The sequence below is a fragment of the Cornus florida genome, unplaced genomic scaffold (assembly GCF_030987335.1).
Source record: "Cornus florida cultivar Cherokee Brave unplaced genomic scaffold, ASM3098733v1 CherokeeBrave_3.0.0_Hap2_Chr03, whole genome shotgun sequence".
Taxonomy (NCBI): Eukaryota; Viridiplantae; Streptophyta; class Magnoliopsida; order Cornales; family Cornaceae; genus Cornus; species Cornus florida.
Window position 1 is genome coordinate 55,494,098 of NW_026775573.1, and position 13,187 is coordinate 55,507,284.

At 36.5% G+C, this 13,187-nt stretch overlaps 1 protein-coding gene across 4 annotated transcripts in view; it reads left to right on the forward strand.

Annotated features, from left to right (window-relative positions):
• LOC132300566 (mediator of RNA polymerase II transcription subunit 15a-like) overlaps nt 1–7,962 on the forward strand; it is a 51,652-nt gene extending 43,690 nt beyond the window's left edge. For all 4 annotated transcript variants that reach the window (XM_059797697.1, XM_059797698.1, XM_059797699.1 and 1 more), the window contains exons 8-9: nt 6,419–6,493; nt 6,733–7,962. In XM_059797697.1, coding sequence (XP_059653680.1) covers nt 6,419–6,493; nt 6,733–7,830 — 1,173 coding nt within the window. In that variant the 3' untranslated portion in view covers nt 7,831–7,962. The remainder of the gene's footprint in view (nt 1–6,418; nt 6,494–6,732) is intronic.
• Nucleotides 7,963–13,187: the final 5,225 nt, after the last annotated feature.

Consider the following 13,187-nt stretch of genomic DNA (forward strand, 5'->3'; position numbering starts at 1 on the left):
AACATTAAATATGTTGTCATTATAATCTAGACTCTTTAAATCATGCGTAGGGCCTTATTTTTAAAGATCTAATTACAATGAACATTTAATATTTTTATTTTCATGAGACAACCATTCTTGTAATATTAAGACTCTTCAAATCATGCGTGGGGCCTTATTTTTGAAGATCTAATTACAATGGTTTTAATAACGAAGGCCATGGGGCAATGTATAAAAATCCCCGCTCCCACTCAATTTTTAATCATTCATAATTAGGGTTTTCATTTTATTCATTTACATGATATAATGCATGCAAAACGTCTTGATTTTAATCCAATTAAATTTAGAAAATATTTGGACTTTAAACGATTCACTAATATTTAACTTGAGGCACACTTCAAAAATAATTTATAAAAATAATTTTTCGTTTCCCAATAAGTGCCCTCTAATTAATTAGTAATCAAATCCAATTAATTTTCATAATTTAACTAATATAAATCAAGCCATTTAAATAAATATCATGGATCCAATGCATGAACAATAATAATTAGCAATTAATTATTTCATGCATCTCATACAACAATAAATGACAGATAAAGTAAATAAAATGGCCAATGGAATCAGCTTTTAACATTTAATTGCTCTAATCACTGCGCGAAGATCTTCCATCAGCTTGCAAACACCCACATAAGGTTGGTACGCACCAGGAGAAGCAAAACACGGCTTGGAACGCGACTGGAGGGCCCCACACGCGCTCACACGCGCCTGGGGCATGCTGCAGGTGAAGCCACGCGCCCCCACGCGCTGGCACGCGCCTGGGGCGCGTGGGACGCGCCCCCACGCGCTGGCACGCGCATGGGGCGCGTGGGACGCGCCTCCACGCGCCTGCACGCGCGTGGAGGCCATACACATTTGGCTGGCGCGTGCAATGCACGCGCCAGCAGATGTCACCTCCTGGCGCGTGTTCCTCACGCGCCAGGCTCACCCCAGATGCACTACACTTGATTCTAGCCTCCTCCGACGTCTCTTCTCGCCGCCGGTGATGCTCCGGCCACCGGAAAAACGCCGAAAAATCCAGAAAAATTAATAAAAATTTCCAGAAATTAAATTAGGCCTTAAAAAATTCCAGAAAAATTCCGGAAAATTGCTAAAAAATCCCAGAAAATTTCTGAAGCCTAATTTAACCCTCTTGGACCTTCTTGAAGCTTCATAGCATCCTTTGACGAAGATTACATGGCTTTAAAAATATTTACAATTTGAAATACAATGGAAAAAATTAAATTACATCATTGAACTTTCAAACGGCTAAATCAAAGCCTTAATTACATTCATCCAAAGATAAAATTACATTAATTTAACCTATAAGCTTCATCCATGGCCCAACCATACATCATCATTCATTCACAATCATTCATACATCATTATGTATCAATATATATCAACATATTAAATCATACATCAACATACATCAATAAAAATATATATGAATATAATTTTGGATCCATGAATGATGATTTTCATAAAATCATGATCTCTAATAATGAATCAAACCATGCTCTGATACCACTGTTGGGAAACGTGCTAGTTTTAAAAACTTTTCGAGGGATTTAAATTCATAGATCTTGATTCATCACTTAGAGACAAGTTTTATGCAAAAATAAAACATGATGTATCATTCAATTAAAAGATTGAATACTTACATCAAGGTTTGAGTAAACCTTAGATCTCTCCTCTAAAGTGAATGTTCTCACTTATTGTAGATCCCTTTTGCTAGACACCTTTTCCATGGATCTCCATCTTCTTGGTAATTCTTTTGCCTTTAGGAATCACTCATATGCCTCCATGAATGACCTTGGAAAACTAGGCTTGTGGGAGCCTCCATTAGATGAGAACATAAACCCTAATTTTCTAGAGAGAGAAAATTTATTCCTTTTTCCTTCTCATAAAAATCACCCCCTAAAATATACATAGACCATGTATATTTATAGGCAACATAAAAATAAAGGAAAGGAAACAACAAATCCTTCTCCATCTCTAATTCATATGTCTCAAATCTAATATGATTCCAATATCAAGTTGGGCTATGAGTGAGAATCCATTGGGCCTATTATTTTATTGGCTACAATGAATTAATAATTGGCCCGGTCCATGGACCCAATTCAATTAATTCATAAATTAATTTCTACTCCACTAAAAGAAATTAATTGAACTCCAATTAAATAATAAATAACCTCTAAGTCAATATTGCACTTTGACCCCTCTATGCATAATTAGTTATCGGATAAATATAGCCATCAATCCGACTACTTAATTAATATATTTATTTTGGTACCTTTGATTATTTCTGGCTCGATCACAATAAAACATTTGTTTGACAAAAATAATAATTTAAATAAATAAATATATAATAAATCATTTTGTCTAAAAACACACGAAGGCCTTCGAATTTACTTTGTGATCAACCATAATCAATACAAAATAAATACAAGTAGCAATGATGCAAATATTGAAAATATAACCCTCTAACTATTAATTACATAACTACCCAAAGTGTCGGTCTAAGGATCCCGAAGAATCCGCCGAACAAATCCAAGTAATTATTAATTAATAAAAGAGTCTATACTTTTTTCATGCTTAAGAGTCAAATGCCATGACGGTGATAGGGAGTAATTGCATACGACGGCTCTCGCAATATATCTCAACCTAACGCGGATCCAGTTCAAGTCTTAATTAATTATGAGTCCATCCATAATTACCGACTATGAACAATTTATAATTACTATTTATATATCATGCATTGATTGTCATCACATACATATATATAAATATTTCTTGTAATTAACTGGACACTATCAATTTCATAGTGAATTGAAACATAATACATTGAATTCACCAATTATATAAATCATAAATATTTCAGATATGTCAGGAACATATGTCAATACAATCCAGATAGGAATTTGCTATGCCAGGGCATATAAATCCCAACAGGAAGATGTAGTATCTTTCGAAAGGTGGGAGAGTCACTTTGATGAAGAGCACTTTGTTTAATCTTCCAACCTATTTTTTCTCTCTTTTTCAGATTCCTTGTTCTGGGATTAAGATGATTGAGAGGCTGTAACGAAATTTCCTTTGGGGTGGGATAGGGAAGGAGTTCAAGTTTCATCTGGTTCGTAGGGATCAGGTTTGCAATCCAATTCATTTGGGAGGTTTGGGTATTAGCAGGCTGGTACCTTTTAACAAGGCCCTTTTGGGCAAGTGGCCGTGGAGTTCTGGGGTGGAGAGGCATAGACTTTGGAGAAGGGTGGTTGCGAGCAGTTTTGGGGAGGAGAGAGATAGTTGATGTTCTAGGGAGGCGAAAGTCCCTTACGGTTTTGGGTTTGGAAGTCCATTTGGAAAAGGTGTGATGAATTCTGAAAACACATTAGATTTCGAGTGGGGGATGGGAGGAGAATCTGCTTTTGGGAGGATTTTTGGTGCGACGATCGCTCCCTTGCCATCCTTTTCCCAAGCTCGTTAGGATTGCTATGGATAGACACACTTTTGTGACAGACTGCTTTTGTGACTGACTGCATATAAAAAATAAATAAATAAATAATCAAAAGGGTTTTTTTGAGGCACTTTCAAGATTTGGAAATCGAGGATGCCGTTGGTCTTTTGGAAATGGTGTACAGATAGGAGTTTACGGGCGATGTTTCTGACTCATGGGTGTGGGTTTATTCTCCCCAGGGTTGTCTTGGTGTTTGGTCTTTCTACAGGTGCATTAAGGAAGCCTATGGGGCGTCTTTCCCATGGAAGGCTATTTGGAGATCCAAGGCCCCTGTCAAAGTGGCATTTTTTGCATGGACTTTGGTCTTTGGGACGATCTTAACCCAGGATAACATAAGAAGCAGAAGACAAGTAGTGGTAAATTGGTGTTACATGTGTAAGAGAGTTGGGGAAACGGTTGATCACCTTCTTTTGCATTGCCCCGTGGCTTAGGATTGCTGTGTCTTTCCGTTGAGATGTTTGGGTTCAGTGGGTTATGCCCAGATTCTCCAGAAATTTGATTGAGGCTTAGCGAGGTTTTACAATGGGGCCTAAGTCTGTGGTTTTTGGAGGGTTACGCCTCTTTGCATCTGGTGGTGTTTATGGCTTGAAAGAAATAGGAGGTCCTTCGAAGGAAAGGAGACTCCTATAGGGAAGTTGAAGTTATCTATTATTAGCACTCTTTTTTGTTGGGTTATAGGGAAATATTGTAAATCCATTGAGGAGATAGTTGATTTTTGGACTTCCTGAGAGTTTACAGGCCCTATTAGGCCTTGTGTATTTTCTGAGGGATGCGTTCCCCTTTTGAACGCTTCTTTATACAATCTTTACTTATAAAAAAAATTGCCTTACTCAACCTAAGTGAAAAATGGACTTTAAAAGTCAAAAGATTTTGTTATTTGAGGCCCCCAAGTTCACTTATGTGTACTTTTCTCGTCACAATTTGATTGTCTTTTTGTGGTCTGGACCGTCTGGTAGCCAAAAACGACTGATTATAGTAATTTAAAAAAATATTTCGGTAATACTTCAAAAGTTCATGAAATATTAGTACTTACAAAATTATATGAAAAATCAGGGAGCAAACTCACTTTCTAGATCAGTGCAATCAGTAAAATTTATTTATTTTTTTCTTCTTATATGATTATAGAGTATACCACGTATGCTAATCTCACCACTTGTATAAAAATTAGTATATGCAATATTTCTTACCCTCTAAAACCGGAACCGATTGCTAATCATTGTCTTTCCATCCACCATTATGAGTTCCATCAGTTTTCCGTTAAAGTATCTTTGTGATTTGCAAAGGCGAGAGAATAGTCCGAGTTAGTGTTTTTTTAGTCTTTCTTAAGGAATTCTGTTGTTGATTGCATTAATTCTTTTGTGGCATTGTAGAAATTATCTTATTATTGATTCAAATAATTTAGGGTGCACTATGTACTTTGTGACACTATGAATCAATTGTATATTTGGGCTTAGTGGTTGGAAGTATCATGGATGATGGAACATCAGGGTACTATCCAATACTCATGGCTTGTTGAAATACTGCTTTTGCTTAATCTTCATATTAAACCTGGCCAGGATAAATGCATACAAGCGGTATGCCTGAATGTCAAATATCACCTTTTTAGCCATAACAATAATGTATGGTATATTTTGATTTTGATTTTATTTATTATTTATTTTTTATAGCAGTTGACTTTAATGTGCATAAGTTGATGCATGGCAGAGCATGTATAGAAGGTGAGGAGCATGGGGGAAAAGGGTCAACATTGGTTGTAGGTAAAGATGTTCTTGGGGTTTGAGATTATAGAAACACAGAAGTTGCATTTCAATCATTATCAGCAGGCCCATTTCCTGAGTAGAATTTGATCAAGTATTAAACAGTTGTTTATAGGGGAGATTAGGAAGATGTGTATACCGAGTTGATCTGAGCTAACAGAGTAGGCTTGTGGAGCCGCCTCCACAAATGACGTGCGTGGATCAACATAAACTAAGAGGAGAATAGGATTCTTGTGTTTGCATTGTGGATGTGATGGTGTGTCTGATCTCACTGAGGCTAGCATTTTTTGTTTTGTTGGATACAGTTCAACTTAGACACTTTATTAAGACATACTAATACAATCATTTTGTTTACAAAAGCTGTACATTTTTTCAGAAATTCAAACATTATGCAATCTATATACTGCTTTATTTAGCTTGGAAGAACAGGGGAAGAAAGTTCGACTTTCTTGATGATACAGAGCTTGTATGGCCACTGTATTTTCATTGAGAACCATGAGATTATGTAGGCATTATGTCAAGATAAACTATTGGAAGAAAGGACGTAGCATGTGGATGGTACCGTCGACCTTGCTTCTGTTGTGGAATGAATAAGAATTCTCACTCTTAGAAATGATTGTTTTAACCTTGCAGTCATGTACAATTACATTGGTAAAATAGCTAAGGCTCTTTTATTGTCTTGCTTCATTTCTGACATTTATAGGCAGATACCGCCTTGCATGACTTTCATGCATTATGGATAAATATTTGGCTTTTATGAAAGTTTTCATTTTCTATATCTTTTTTTTTTTTTTTTTTCTTTTTCCTTTTTCCTTTTTCTTTTTTCCTTTTTCCGGTTAGGTAAGTACTCACATACACATTTCACAAATTACCCACTGCGGGGCTCGAACCTCTCACCTTCCCTTTGAAGGAGGAGTGGTTATACCATTGGGTTAATGGCCCATTGGTCTTATGTCCTTTTCTGTTAACTGGTTTTCTTGTGTTTTTGATATTATAAAGTACAAAAAAGTGCATTGATGTGCAAAAGAATGTGATGGGGGAAAGAATTCTTATAACTTGTACTTTCAGTTATCTGCAAATTGGTAGATTTATCTCTATGGTACCTGAAACTTTGAAGCTTTACCCTTTGCAGATTAAAGCCATGAAAGAGATGTACTTACCAGAACTGAATGAAATGTACCAGAAAACTGCTGGAAAATTGCAGCTGGTAAATTATCAGCCTACATATTTTGAATTTATTTCCTTGGCATAACTTTCAATCAACATTTATCAATTTAATTTTGGTGGTGGGATTATCTTTGGGCAGTCGGGTAGGGGGATTTAGGGTTCGAGATAGTGTACCATCTGGATTTTACTTAAAGAAAAAAGGAGGGAGGAAGTGTTGATTTCTCAATATTGACTCTTTTAATTCTTGATATACACTTGCAAAATCTTACTATTTTGCAGCATGATTCCCATCCTCAGCAGCCAAAGAATGATCAGCTTGACAAGCTCAAAATTTTCAAGACTATGTTGGAGAAAATTATTTCATTCTTACAAGTTCCAAAAAGCAATATTGCACCTGGTTACAAGGACAAGTTGGGTTCTTATGAGAAGCAAATTATCAGTTTTCTTAATTCAAATAGGCCCCGGAGGCCTGGTTCTGCACTTCAGCAAGGGCAGCAACTTCCCCCACCTCATATGCATTCCATGCAGCAAACACAGCAGCCACAATCTCAAATTACTCAAGTGCAGCCACATGAAAACCAAATGAACCCCCAGATGCAATCGATGAACTTATTGGGTTCTGTTGCAACAATGCAGCAAAACAACGTGGCGAATTTGCAGCATAATTCGTTGTCTTATTTATCTGGGGTATCAAGTGCATTGCAGAGCATGATAAATCCACTGCAGCCTATTTCCAGTATAGAGTCAGGTCAAGGAAATGCACTGAATTCATTACAGCAGGTTGCAGTGGGATCTCTACAACAAACTCCTGTGAGTGCTCCCCAACAGGGAAATGTTACATCCTTATCATCACAGGGTGGGATGACTGTGCTACAGCCGAACCTTACTCCCCTTCAATCAAATTCCAATATGCTTCAACATCAACATCTAAAACAACAGCATGAACAGCAGACGCTACAGAGCCAACAATTGAAACAGCAGTATCAACAGCATCAGATCCAGCAACTATTGATGCAAAAACAACAGTTACTGCAACAGAAGCAGCAGCAATTGCATCAGCAAACTAAGCATCAGCAACCTGCACAGATGCATGCACAAGAAATGCCACAGCTTCATCAGATAAATGATGTAAATGACTTAAAGATAAGACAGCAGATGGGTCCTAAATCGGAAATGCTTCAGCAACATCACTCAGCAAGCCAGTTGTCAGCTAATCACCATCAACAGTTGAAGTCAGCTCCATTCCCTATTTCTTCCCCACAACTTCTACAGGCTGCATCTCCTCAAATTCCTCAGCATCCTTCGCTACAGAGCCAACTCACCTTTGGGCTTACTTGTGGATTTTTGTTGTTATTTCTCTTTTGGATGTATTTTTAATGCAAATATGCTACATGTATAATTTAGAATTTTAAACTCAATGTGGCGGACTTCTTCATTTGGAAATGTAAAATCATAACTTTACTTTTGTAAGAGCGTGTATAATAATTTCAAGAGATTGTATTTGAGGCCTATGGCCATTTCTTTTGAATGTATGGAAATGTATTTTTGCATCAAAATGTTTAATTTTGGTATTTAATGTATTCCAGGGTATTTTCATCTTTTACATGCTTAATTTTACTTTGGATACACCTTAAAAGTCTTAGAAATCATTTTGGGGCAAAGGGTAGTAAGTTTGGAGGTTTGTTTTTAGCATTTTTGGGCTGAAATGACTGTTCACCAGTAGCTTCAGCTTTCTGCTACCGGTAGCAGCTTGTCAAAGTGCTTGCCAGCGCGCGCGGCTCCCTGGGTGCCCGGCTACCGGTAGCACCTCCATTTTTGCACTAGTCAGTTTCTTCATTCGATTTTGTAATGGTCATATCTCTCTCATCCCAGATCCAAATTAAGTCATTCCTTAGTCTAAACTCAAGAATTTTGAGTCAGTGTTCCAATGGTATCAACCAAAATTTCAGATTCTATTCCCGCTAGGAGTTATACTCATTTTAGTGGAACAATGTTGGGATATTACTTGACCGGGATAATGTACTTTCGGGAGACCTTGACTTTGAGTCTTAGAACCTCATTGGATGTCCTAAATTGTTTAGTTTGGATTGAGATCACTTCATTTGACTTATACTCATCTTTGTCTTTCGTTCGTTTTGACCTTAGCTTCCGCTCTTGTCTTCAAGTTTTGTTTTGAGACTTCTTATGAGGCTCTCTTATTGTCCTAGAGGCGATATTTACCTCTAGTGACCTCTTCTTCTTTTTTCGCTTTCGCTTTTAGGACTCGATATCGGGTCGGGTTACGGGTTACTTGTTGATGTACCAGATTATGGGATTCGGGGCATCACATCATGATGAAGAACCGAGCCTGGTCCGAGAACTTGAAGTCCATACAGCCCATGCCTATTATTGGAGACGTGGGAAAGAAAGATAGAATTAAGGATTTTTGTTTATTTAGTATTATTATGGGATATTTCAGCAATTTAGGGTTTTATTTATGGTAATAGGTTTATTAGGGTTTTCTTTGAGGTCTATTTATATGTTGGTTCAGACATTGGGAAAGTCACCTTTTGATGATTGTTATTGATATTGAAATTTGAGACTATCGTGATTTCTTCTCCCTTTGAATTCTTCTGATTCCTCTTCCTTCTAATTTTCTACCCTTTCTCTCTCAATCTTGTTCTTATTCTACTTTAATTCTGATTTTGAATCGCCCCTATCCGTTGCTGCATCAATTGGTATCAGAGCAAAAGATTCAAAGTGTTCACAGCAATCAAATCAATCTACAATTTATCCATCTGAAAACCACAGCTGCTGAATCAATTAGCAATCCAATCCATTTATCACTTTTTGGCTATCTGAAGATCCTAAGCCCTATCCGCCACCAATACAAACCGACACCCTAACAAAATTTACAGCCAATGCCTATGTTGCAAAATCTAGAACCAAAGCACCACTGCTTCACCATCACCAAAACTACACAAACCCTAGTTGTCATCTTCCTCGATCTTCCGCTGCAACAGCCTGCACTCCAACCCCAAAATCCTCCATCGTTAGATCAAAACCACGCAAGTGACGCAACCCAGCCAATAGTACATTCACGAACAAAACTTCACAGACAACCAACAAACAGCCTTCTCCGAAGGTTTTGTCACTGTCACTACAATCTCATCATGTTGTCATTTGAAAGTAGTCAGAATTCGTCATCGAACTCATCGTTTCATCGTCATCACCAGTTCTAGTTCACACTAGTTTGTCAAAGTTTGCCTAGATCTTTGTAATTGTTTACCGAAATTTCATCATCCTCTTTTGGATTTTGGAAAGTCAACTTTGGATTATTGCAATATGCACGACTGATTTTGGAAAGTAACTTTGGGTTATTACAATCTTTGCAATCCTTATTGTCACCAAAATTTTAGCGCTACTGATTTTGGAAAGTCAACTTTGGATTATTTGGAAAGTTCAGATTTCGGTTTGGAAAGGATATACTTTGTTTCCTTATCAACCAAATTTGACCAAACTCAAATTTAAAATAGTCATATCCAGCCCATTTAAGGAAGTTGCAGATTGAGTTTTCAGGCCCAAGCTTAGCCCAGTTCAGAAGATCAGACCAAATTTCAGAGCCACAACAAAATAGTTCAGCTTATTCAGTAGTAGATTGAAGCGCGCACACACACGCACACACAAAAAAAAAAATCAGAATTCCTACTTCAGTTCGAACAGCTATTTTAAGGTAATCTTCAACACTCGGAGCATTCAATTGGGATCTGCATTGTACTTCAGAAAAGGTACATGTACTTCAACTAAAAAAAATTTGTTATTAGTACTTTATCCATTCAATTAGTTTAGAAATTGCAAAAGGTCCTAATTGAACCTTTTAAATTTTGAACCCCTTTAAATTGTCTCAGTTGCACATTTAATTTAAAAAAATAAAAAAATCTTTTCATTGTTTCCACTTTATTTTTACACCTAAACCAGTGCATGACTTATAGCATAATTAATTTCATTTGCATTCAGATTTCTTAGTTGTGCATTGTTCTAGTTTATAATTTAGTTTACTTAATTCAATTTGAGTTCTATGTTGGCATTATCCTCAACCATTCGTATGTTATACCTTTCCACCATGACCATCAACAACCTTCTTTAAACTCTGTCCATTGACCTAATCCTCTTAGCAATGTTAGAGGAGAACATCGTTTTATGTCCCCAATGACTTTGTTCTAAGCCAGGCAAGGTTGAGATTGTTGAGTCCAAACCAAGCTTCCCATCACATAGAAATAGAATTAACTGGAATGAAAATTATAGGGAACCAAAAACAGCACTGAAAATAAATTTGGAACAACAACTTTTAAAAATTGGAAATATGCTTTTTCAACCTCCATCCTTAATCAATAAGCTCCTTTGGTTGCTTACCAAAACTGATCACTTGCTTTGCAAACTAAACCAGGACCCATGTGCTTCAATGCAAGCTGCACTATCCCTAATAATGAAGGCTTTAATTGCTAAAGAATTTTTAAAGCATTCAGATTGTGAAGTTAGAGTTGCAGTAGCCTCATTGATGAGCGCTGAAAAGTGCGCATTTAAACCCTTTAAGCTTAGGTATTCTAGAATCTTTATCTATCTTATTTTCCTACTTTAGATTAATTTTGTATTATTTCCATTTTCAAGTGCTTATCCCTAAAATAAGCTAACTCAGCTAAATAAGAGCATAATTGAAGCAATCTTGAGATGAATCAAAGAAAGGAGCAAAGTGGGAGCAAAAGGAAGCAAGTGGTGGAAATTCAGCAAGTTCGATCGATCTTAGAAAATATTCGATCGATCGAAAGTTCATCGATCTCAGCATTTCAAGATGGATCCAAGCTCTTTTGTCCTTATCCAAAGATCCCACAAAGTTCGATCAATCCAACTTTCTTCCGATCGATCGAAAAGATTCTATCTTATCCAGTTGTACCACCCTACCTACCATAATTGTCTCTTTCCTAAAAATATCTTCAAAATATCTCAGATTTGTCTTTATCCAAAAAGGCGCCACCATAGAGGATCGATCTAGCTTAAATTCAATAGATCTCAGCCATGTTCGATCAATCTTACCACAAGTTCGATCGATCGAACTTCCTCAAGCCCGAGAAAATTCAATTTCCAGCTCATTAAAAGTTGTCTCATATCCAATCATTGGAAGGAATATTGGTGTACGAGCCCAGCTCATTGGGGGTGACATTTAACCTACCTATATAAGGAATATGAGCCATTCTTGAGATATACTAAATACATACACTAGAGACACAATTTTCATATTCTTAGTGAGGAAGAAAAGAAGAAAGGAGGCTAGAGACACAAGCTTGGAGTTCTTTCATTAACCAAGAAGAAGAACAATCTCTACCATGGAGTTAGCCCTTGAGGGTTGGAGGACACCATCCATGAGTGGCTAGACATCCTCTTGGGGCTAGAGTTAGTCCTAAGCATGCTTTCTACATCTTGATTTATGTATTTTTGAGGGGATTTGTATTGTGATACATGTTTTGACACTTTTATATATATAGATCTTGTTTATTTAATGATTTGTGTGATTTAATGCCTCCAATTGATCATTTCATTATATCCATATGTCTATGTATGTTAGAATAGATATTCATGTGTTTGTCTCTAGATTTTGTGTTATTGATGCATGTCTCTGTGTATTAATGCTATAGATCTAGAGATTGTCGAGACATAGTGCTTAATGGAATACTCTTGTGGTTTATTTGATAGTTTATACTCATTTCTTGATGGATTGTGCATCTCCCTTAGTTTAATTAGTTTAATTCCATGTTATTATCTTAATTGTAGTGTAGTTGTAGTTTAGATGTTAAATGGGAGGACAATCCAGGCTTGTTGTTTGATGTTCCATACTTATGAAAACAAGTAACATATGTCTCTAACCTTGTGATGTGTTTGGATTGTGAGCTTAAAGAAATGATTAATGGCTTAGTTTGATATATTGTGCTATCTACCATGTTGCTTAGACAATATATACTTAATTAGTCATCCATGCTTATTGAAACAACCACACACGCACACTAATGTTGCAATACATGTTTTCCTCCTCATTAATCATTCATTAAGGGTGTAGAAAAGCTATGCTTAGTGGTGATCTCTAAATCCCAAGATCTCTCTCTCTTATTTTCTCCCTATTGCATTTAATTGTTTACTTTAGTTTAAATTGCATCTTCGTATAATTCAATCACTAACCAATCTTTTGATCACTCGACCTACTAACTCTAATCTCAATTCCACAACCTAATACGACCTACCAATCCTTTGGGACAATCCCTACTCACCCTAATTATATTTTTAGTGAAAGGTAGTAGTGGCAAATTATAAATGTAAAACTTGACCATAGTCTAACACCACTCTCTTTTGCACAAACTTTGGGTTGGGTCACGACAAGCCACCACTCATGCCTTAGTGAGTTAATAAGGATTACAACACTAGATTTTCCTTACAATGGTGATCAAATGGTAGAAGTATTTCAAATGATTGTATCATCTTTTGAAAATTTATCTGATACATCTAGTCCATCTTATGGTAAAAGGGTCAAAATTATCCACACATTTGCAAATGTCAAGTCATGTTTGGTTATGCTTGATTTGGATTGTAATGCATTAATTGTTGAGATATTTGAACAATTTTTAAGGGAAATAGGTTATTATCACTCCGATGGTGTCTTTTTAATTATGGAGAAAATTATGACTCTTGTCCTAGAAGAAAGCCACCAT